The following is a 9,427-nucleotide window of genomic DNA, read 5'->3' as shown; positions in this document are numbered from 1 at the left end:
CGATATCTATTCTTCTATACTAATATATAAATCTACAGTGGTTATGTATGTTCGGTTATAACTATTGAACCGTGCATCCGATTGACTTGAAACTTGGTATACATGTAGAAAATACATGTAATTAATGGATAGGCTAATATTTATATGAGTGCTGGACTCCCTACACCAGTTGCGGGGGCGTTAACGATGAGAATCTTTGTGGGGGTGAGAAATAATAATGTTAATTTTAAATGCCCAGCGAAGCGGATGGGTACAGTTATTTATTATTGTATACGTTACAGAAGCCATTACCGTAAGTAAATAGCCATATAGTAAGCCATATAGTAAGCCATATAGTAAGTTCCATGTTCTTTTCAAGCTGTAAACAGTGGGTCAAGTCAAAAATAAATGGTTTTTTGTTGCTTAAACGTCCTCCAGGCGAGGGCTATAATAGTACTACGCTATTGTGATCGTTCTTGGGTCACGCATTTTACTTCGGGCCAGGTTAGCCCGATTATCATCATCTCTGTCGTCTGAATTGGACCACCTACTTTCCATTTGCTCTGTGGGGGGTCCACTCTAGGGCTTGTTACAGAAAGCGTTTGAGCTTTCTTTTATATGAGAGTGTGGCCTCCTCTTTGCCGCGATAATCCTCAATGCTGAGGGTCGTGGCCTCTTCTAACAACTTTCTCCTGGATTAACCGGCGCCATTCCTGCCTATCCTCGGCTGTGGATAGCAGCAGCGTGGACTGAACTTTTGAGGGTGGACCTCATCTAGTCTGACCAGCGCATTGGACTTCTGCTTCTGGGCCTTCTTCCGCATACCTTGCCCGTTACCAGTAGCTTCTCCACATTGTCACCTCTCTTTCTGGCAATATGTACAAAGAACTTGTAACTCCTCCCCGCGCATATAGTAATGAGGCGCATCGGAATCTTGAGCTTCCACAGGCGTTCGTTGGAGGTCTCTTCAGGCCAGCAAAATGGTGGACCGATTCCAAACATGGAAGGCAATTAAAATATGACGCAGCCGATTTAAAAAATTAATAAGGTCCATTTTAAATGTCTTATCTCATATTAATTTCTGTGCACGCAAAACCAAAACCGTGATGTGATGATCCCGGTGAACCCACGATACCAGTCGTGCTGAGTATGAAGAGTTATTTACCCAAGAGGGCTCACCAGTCATTACCTAAGCTAATTTATAAATAACCAGGGCTAATACGTGATGTTACTCCTTCATAGTGGGAGTTGTTTTACGATTTCTAATTATATACCTTTCTTAAATATCTTGTCAATATCAAGCACACGGGTGTGTTGTTCGAGAAAAGTCTGATCTAGGAGACCGAATATCCTGACTTTGTCGTACAAATTTTGCATTGATGGTGGATACTAAAAATTCAAAAATCGCCTCAGGAGATATACCTAGTCAGGTCATAAGTATTGTCACACAGTAAAAACTTTTCTTTTAGAATGCTGGCCACAAAAAAGTTTATTGAATTCGAATTTCGAATTGTTCATGAAAATAAAAATGTATACTTTTAGAATTTTACTCATTTTTAAATATGGAGTGGACGATTAAAGAAGACCGTGTTGCAGTTATTGCGTTGCATCGTTGCGGTTACGCGCCAATTCAAAATTTTAACATACTGAAAAATTTGAATATAACCAAAAGATTCGTTTATCGTACCATCAAACGATACAATGAAGACTCTAGTGTAGATGACAGGTCAAGAAGTGGTCGCCCTCGGTCTGTTAGGACTCCAGCAGTGATAAAAGCTGTGAAGGCGCGAATTCAAAGAAATCCCAAACGTAAGCAAAAACTGTTGGCCCTTCAGATGGGGTTAAGCAGAACCACGGTGAAAAGGGTGTTAAATGCTGACTTAGGGCTTCGGGCATATCGAAGAAAAACAGGACATCGTTTGAATGCTCGTCTAATGGACCTGAGACTGAAGAGATGCCGCGCTTTGTTGAAGCGGTACGCGGGAAAAAAATATCGGGAAATTCTTTTTTCGGATGAAAAAAATTTTACCGTAGAAGAGAGCTACAACAAACAAAATGATAAGGTGTACGCACACAGTAGTGAAGAAGCGAGCAACCGTATTCCGCGTGTCCAACGAGGTCATTTTCCATCCTCGCTCATGGTATGGTTGGGAGTTTCTTATTGGGGCTTAACAGAGGTACATTTTTGTGAGAAAGGTGTAAAAACGAATGCAGTTGTGTATCAAAATACAGTCCTGACGAACCTTGTGGAACCTGTTTCTCATACCATGTTCAATAACAGGCACTGGGTATTCCAACAAGATTCGGCGCCAGCTCATAGAGCGAAGAGCACACAAGACTGGCTGGCGGCGCGTGAAATCGACTTCATCCGGCACGAAGACTGGCCCTCCTCCAGTCCAGATTTGAATCCGTTAGATTACAAGATATGGCAACACTTGGAGGAAAAGGCGTGCTCAAAGTCTCATCCCAATTTGGAGTCACTCAAGACAATCTTGATTAAGGTAGCCGCCGATATTGACATGGACCTCGTTCGTGCTGCGATAGACGACTGGCCGCGCAGATTGAAGGCCTGTATTCAAAATCACGGAGGTCATTTTGAATAAACTTTAGTGTCATAAGAATCTATGTTTTGTTAAGTTCATTTTGGTATATGAATGGTTACATAATGAATAAACTTGTTTCAATTATTTTACATTAAACATGTGACAGAATTTATGACCTGACTAGGTATACTACTGCCACATAGTTTATATTTATATATATGTAAACCCGTTTCCCGATTTAGCCTAAGTAGATAAATGTTATTTTAACTTATTAATGCTATCATATCCGTAAATAGCTCTTATCTCTCAGCCCACTAAGTTTCTCGCCGGATCTTAGTGGGTCGCGATTCCGATCCGGTGGTAAATTCTGCGAAGCACTGTTCGTACTAGGGCTAGTGTTAGCAGATTCTCTCAGGTTGTGTCCGTGAGCTCACCTACCCATCCGGGCGTAGCTGGTATTGCCTCTTAGGCTACCAGCAAATAGGTAGGGGAAAAAACTAACTTTTAAGAGTAATCGAATTTTTTTTGTTTGTTTGTCCAATTTTGTTTATGCATCAATTCGAAACATCCTCATCATCCTTTGTTTTTAAAACTTCCGCACGATCAACCAAAGAGAATCCTCTGAATTTATCTTCGATTTCTTGAAGAGTTTTATCTTTAGTTTCCGGTAACATGTAATATAACATAACTTGACAGTAAAACAGTAGCAGTGCATAGGCACATAATGTTCCTTCTACATCTATGAGGGAGAATAAATACGGTGCACTTTTGATGTTTGCAAACATGAAAATCGAGAAAATCAAACTACAAACCAATCCACAGAATCCTTTGTCTGCTGTTGGGAATAGCTCGTTACTGATTATAGTCGTCAAGGGCATAGAACCAGCTCCGTTGGTGAAATAATGGAAATGATGTAAAAATACTCCTATAGCCATGTGATCAAAGGGAAGTAAACTATGACGCCTGGCGTATATGTATCCAGCCGCACAGATATACGCCAATATATTCAACCCAACTAATGTGAATAATAATGGACGCCTCCGTACTCTACTGGTTAGATAAACCGTTAGAACTGTTGATAAAATTCTTTGAATGTCCAGAGATGCAATCACTTTAAACATGTAGATATCGGTACCATATAAAGCCTTGTGGATGTCAAAAGCATATGTATCGTAGACGAGAGCACCGCAGAACTGATGTATAGCACTGAGATGCATCACAATAAATACTGGAATATAAAATTCTCGCTTTTTGAATGTTAAGATGACGTACGTTAATTTTTTCTGTATTATTTTAGACATAGTCTTTTTAGGACGGCTCTTTTTAGATTCTTTAACGATCAAATCCGTTTTAATCATTTTCTCGAGTTCATCATCTTCGTTTGGACCTCTCAGCCAGCGAAAAACTTTTCTGCATTGTTCGTAACGTCCTTTGGTTGCCAAAAAAACTGGGGACTCGGGAGAGAATAAAGAAATAATTAATCCGGGCAAAGAGAAAAATCCTAGTATTGTCGAAATTTGATGCCAATTGTAAAATAATCCAAATAAATGAGATATTAGACTCCCTAATAGTAGAGAAGTAAGAATTGTTGCCATAAAAGATCCTCTGTATTTCGGACTACTATATTCTGCAATCAAAAGTCCTCCCATTGTGGATCCGAGACCAACGGACATTCCTTGTAAAAATTTAGCAACCAATAACACAGGGAGTGATGAGGCTAAGCTAAATGTGATCCATCCGCTGACCATGAGGACTGAGCTGGTAATCACTGCTGGTCTTCGGCCGATGCTGTCTATTATAATTGGTGTGAATAGCGCTCCAATAAATGTTGTTATTCCAATGAGTGACGCTAGAACAGAGAAAATTGATGGTAAGACTTTTTATTTGGAAACCTTTTTATTCTGTCTTAATTTATATTAGTCGAAAGAGTTGGCAAGAAGCGTAATGTAAATCGTAAATCGTAATTTCCATTTCTGAAGGCTCGTTCTTCTTTTATTCTTGAATTGTGAAGAAATCTGTTCACGTTAGCATTTTCTAATAGACGCGAGTTATGTAGCCATAATCAGCCTATTACACAATAGCCGCTTTGTAACCCGATAACGTTAATAACAACTCCATTGTTTAACTTTAGTAATTAAGGATTAGATAACAAATATAATGCTCCTTGTATTCCATACCCAGAAATAGAATAAGATAAACATCCCTTGTTTTTAAGATAGTATATAAGCACATCATGTTTATGAATAAAGCAGTCTAAACCATCCTCTGCCTTGAACGGTAGCTCTGTAGACTAGGAGATGTATGGAAGTGGTAGTGCAAGGCAAAAGGAGAAAAATTAGCTGTGCCGACCCCACCTAGAGGAGAAAAAGAAGAAGATGCCCGACTGCTGCGACTGCGACTGCGTGCTCACGCGTCCTTCTCGGTAACGCCGGCTTCCGGGTCACCCACAATCATTACATGCCAAAACGGAAGATTAATTAACGTACTGTTTACTCAACTCTACGATATTAAAAAAATTAAACATAACATACCCAACCATGATTCTGAATCCCTGTCCAGGGGTATCTCTTGACTCTTCCTCAATTCCGAGAACAGTGATACGTTAAATCCGATGACCATACCGTATGATATCATGTTGAAGGTCACACTCGACACCGCGAAGCACTAGGAATTTGAAGAAAAATTTTCATTAACCAAGTCTGGTAAGCGACATGACAGATTAAACATGCCTACATCACTTTTCGTATTGCTTTGGATGGATGGGACATAAATTTTGACAAACTTTTTTTCTTATTGCAATAATTGATAGATTCATTCAAATAGCATGGAAGAGTGGCGGTAGCTAACATTGGATAAACGAAATCCGATAAACTCCTGAATCCCGAAAGCTTGTAAAAGCCCAAAAACAAAGTTGGTTATGCTATCTTTATATCTTTATTTTGCTTGTGCTTAATAATTAACTATCATGACTCAGTTAAATAGCTTTTTAAACACACATTAAAATAGATTTTAAAACTCACTTGCTTCGCGAATGGGGTAATCGACTGTTTGCCAAAGCACATTGTCTCAGAATGAATACGTTGAGTAACTTTACGTTAAGATAAATTTTAAAGAAAAAAAGTTAGAACATTCAGAGTTTGATAACGACGCTACAAAATTATAGCATTAAATTCTTCCTTTTTGAGTTCCATTTGTAGTTGCAGTTGTGTTAATTATGTAAATAAAACAATAGATTGTACGTACATTATTATCACGACATGCTGTAGGTACGTTTCTTGCATAAAATGTATTTTTTGCATTTGTTTTTTAGCGAACGTTTGTTGGAATTATAAATTAAAATTAATTTATTTTTCACATAAAACTTATTTTAGTCTTAAAATAATTTGTTAACACCTTCAGTGCGGAACTGGCCCATATTGGCCTTACAGCTGATGCGGTCCAAGAAAACTATGTCCCTGTCGCGGCTGCGGACAGATTATTTCAGGGGTTTGTAGGAGTTCGACAACTACTTAGTCTGGCCATAAATACTGTTACAAAGGAAAACAAAAAAATGTCTATGTCAAATAACATTTATTACTTTTACAGTGTGTTAGTTTAATACATAAATATAAAACAATTTAAAGTATAAAAAGCTTATTTGAAGTGGTCTCCATTGGCTGCAATACAGTCCTTTAAACGTTGAGGCCAGTTATAAATAGAAGCACGCACTCTTTCCATGGGAAAAATGTTTTAGGAACTCCAAATTATCATGGCGTTTAGAGCAATTTGTACTCTCTAAAACTGACCATAAATCATAATCCAGCGGATTAAGATCGGGACTAGACGACGGCCAGTGTTCAGCTCTGATGAAGTCCGAAACGTTCCTTTCCAACCAAGACTGCGTAGACCGAGCTTTATGACCTGGCACCGAGTCTTGCTGGAAGGACCATTCTTGATTATTGAACATGGTGTTGTTAAGGGGCTTCACTACCTTCTCAAGAATGGTATCTTGATACACTTGTGCCGATGTTTTGATACCTTTTTCACAAAAGTATGGCCCAGTCACTCCTTCATAGCTAATACCCCACCAAACCATCACTGAAGTCGGATAGTGCCCACGTGCGCCACGTATCTGTCGACTAATTGGGAAGCTTCCTTAGAGCTTTGAGCATAAATACGGTCATTTTGTTTGTTAAAATGTTGCTCAATTGTAAAAAATGTCTCATGCGTAAATAAAAATTTTCTATGACCTCCCTTTGCGTACCGCTTCAGTAGTTGTTTCGATTTTACCACCCTATTCTCTTTTAATTATCAGTTAAGAAATGACCAGTACGTCTCTTATAGGCTGCAAGTCCTAAGTCATATTTTAAAATACGCGACATGGTTCTAGGTGCTATCTTCATCTCCCGAGATAAAATCTTTTGCTTTCGGACCGGATTTCTTTGAATTTCCCTTACTGCTTTGACCACCTTTTTCGTACGAACACTACGTGGACGGCTAGATCTTTTTCTGTCACAAACAGAGGAGGTCTTATTGCACCTATTAATAGCCCGGTACACAAACATTTTACTAATACCAAGCGTATGGAGAGTTTTAAAAATTGCATTTGGCTCCATACCTACTTTGTGTAATGCAATCACAGCGATTCGGTTCTCTTTACCCACTCCATTTTAATATCGCAAAATATTGTACAATGTATTGGCGTCAAAATGAGAAAACTCAATGAGCAATCATATAAAAATGACAGATTCCAAATTCAAATGTAATATTTTGTTTATTTTTAATTGTAACAGTATTTATGGCCAGACTAAGTATATACTCTAAATTGTATACAGTATGTTTTCGCAAAGTTATACTTAGAGGGTGGCATGGACCGCATGGTACAGACTACCGAGTGCTTCTCTTACTAGATCTGATCATCTGACTGGTGTTCTGCCCACGGCGCGCTTGTCTTGCTATGCGACCCGCAATTGTGAGCTTCTTTAATTCATGTCTGGGAGGTCCGAAGAATCTCATAACACGTTCCCGGCAGATGGAAGACAGCCTTTTTCGCATGTTTAGCTGCCTTAGAATGGACTCGTTTGTTCTCATGGCAGTCCACGGCATTCGTAGCATCTTTTTGATATCCCGGCTTTTCATGCACCGTGTCTCCGCCCCGTAGAGGAATATGGAAAAGATCAGTGTCCGCACCAAGCGCACTTTGGTTTTATATCGAAAATGAATACTTCTACTGGGTCTTCTCCCGTAGCGGTCCATAAATATTGATGTGAAAAGCGATCCAAAAAAGCTCAATTGAAGAAGCTAAAAACAAATGAACAAATAAATAAATCTTTTTCAGTGTTTAATTTGCGTGAATGGAACAGAATGGTATCAGAGTGAATAAAAATGCCTTTCAAAGAGATTTGAAAGTAGTTTTAGAGTTGTTGTAGGTTGTCCGTATCGAAGGGTAATCATTTCAGGTCGACTGTAAGCTTGGGTTTCAATAAAAAGTACGCCCTTTTGCCTAAAATGGACCATACACCTATGAACCTGTGCTTATGGAATTTGGTAACCCACCAAGTATTCTAGTTACAGAGTTACGTTTCGATTTTAAGCCGTGTACCAACGAAATCTTATACCTTTAAAGGAGCAATTCTTGTATATATATATAATCTGAATCTCGGAAACGGCTCCAATGATGTTCATAAAATTTAGTATACAGGGGATTTCGGGGGCGATAAATCGATCGGGCTTCGATTTATTTTCAGAAGATGTTGTTTTATTCGTGTTTTCAATAATCAGCTCTTCCCGTCATCTATTGTATGTATCTAATAATACTATTTTTCTTAATTGAGGGCAACTAACCAAGATGGCGTTATCAAAAAACGAGCAAAGCTTGGTCATCATCTAGTAGTAAGTAAGTAATAAGTTCTAGTCTATGGATTTCCATATAAACCCATACGAGCGTCCACAAACTATCGCTTTAACCCCATAACTCAGTTCTCTCTGGTTTTTTTATATACGAATGCGAAATGTGAGTCAAAAACGAAAATTTTAAAGGCTACATTGTTTTTAAATGTTTCTTTCCCTTACCCAGCCAAGACTCTAACTCCAAATCCAACTGTATTTCTATAGTCTTCCTCAACTGTGCGAACAGTCCCGTATTGAATCCGTACATGAAGCCGTGCGTCAACATATTGAGTGTCACGCCTGTTTGGTAGGCAGCGGCTTGGCTCTGCCCCTGGCATTGCTGAAGTCCATGGGCGACGGTAACCACTCACCATCAGGTGGGCCGTATGCTCGTCTGCCTACAAAGGCAATAAAAAAAAAAGTCACGAAACACCATACTTCAGTGCGAAACACTGAAATATTTGGAGAATAAAAGGCTATTAAATGTATATATAGTATTATCGACCAGAAGTGAGGAAGTTAAAAAAAACAGAGAGAAATTACATAGAACTAGAACACAATATATTTTAGTAGGTAAATAGCGAAAACTAACAAAATGGCTTTAATCTACTGTTAACAAAACTTGAAATTACACAAGTCTCGACAAGAACCGCCACGCACGAACGCCACGCACAAAAATAAGGGGCGAAGGGCACCGAAGGCTCGCTTTTATAGTGTTTCCGGTCGGGGGTTGCCTGGACTCGGTAATACGGCCGTTCCTGATGGCGAGGCGTCCTCGACCGCCTCATCTCTCAATAGAGGAAGGCCTCTTCCAGCTACGTCAGAAGTCGCATCAATAAGTTCACCCTCTGTAACACAGAAAAACTTGCAGTCAGGCCTTAATGATCTAGCATTTTTAAGAATTTAGAATCCGCACTACAGACGCAAGCGTGCACTCTTACATCGGCAGAGAGGACGAGCCAAAGATAAGTTTTGAAGTGGGTATCGCACAACTGTCCCAAACTGCGCAATTTGTGACATCTGTACGACACTTATAA

At 39.3% G+C, this 9,427-nt stretch overlaps 1 protein-coding gene across 1 annotated transcript; it reads right to left on the bottom strand.

Annotated features, from left to right (window-relative positions):
• Nucleotides 1-3,024: 3,024 nt before the first annotated feature.
• Nucleotides 3,025-5,593, bottom strand: LOC101735552 (uncharacterized). The gene is made up of 3 exons (XM_062676399.1): nt 5,543-5,593; nt 5,054-5,186; nt 3,025-4,371 (listed from the first exon to the last, which is right to left on the bottom strand). Exons 1-3 carry the CDS (start codon nt 5,582-5,584, stop codon nt 3,077-3,079), a joined length of 1,470 nt encoding a protein of 489 aa, XP_062532383.1. The 5' UTR covers nt 5,585-5,593; the 3' UTR covers nt 3,025-3,076.
• Between the last annotated feature and the right edge of the window lie 3,834 nt (nt 5,594-9,427).

The sequence above is a fragment of the Bombyx mori genome, chromosome 27 (assembly GCF_030269925.1).
Source record: "Bombyx mori chromosome 27, ASM3026992v2".
Classification (NCBI taxonomy): Eukaryota; Metazoa; Arthropoda; class Insecta; order Lepidoptera; family Bombycidae; genus Bombyx; species Bombyx mori.
The sequence above is the reverse complement of the archived record's forward strand: the minus strand, read 5'-3'. Positions and strand labels throughout refer to the sequence as shown.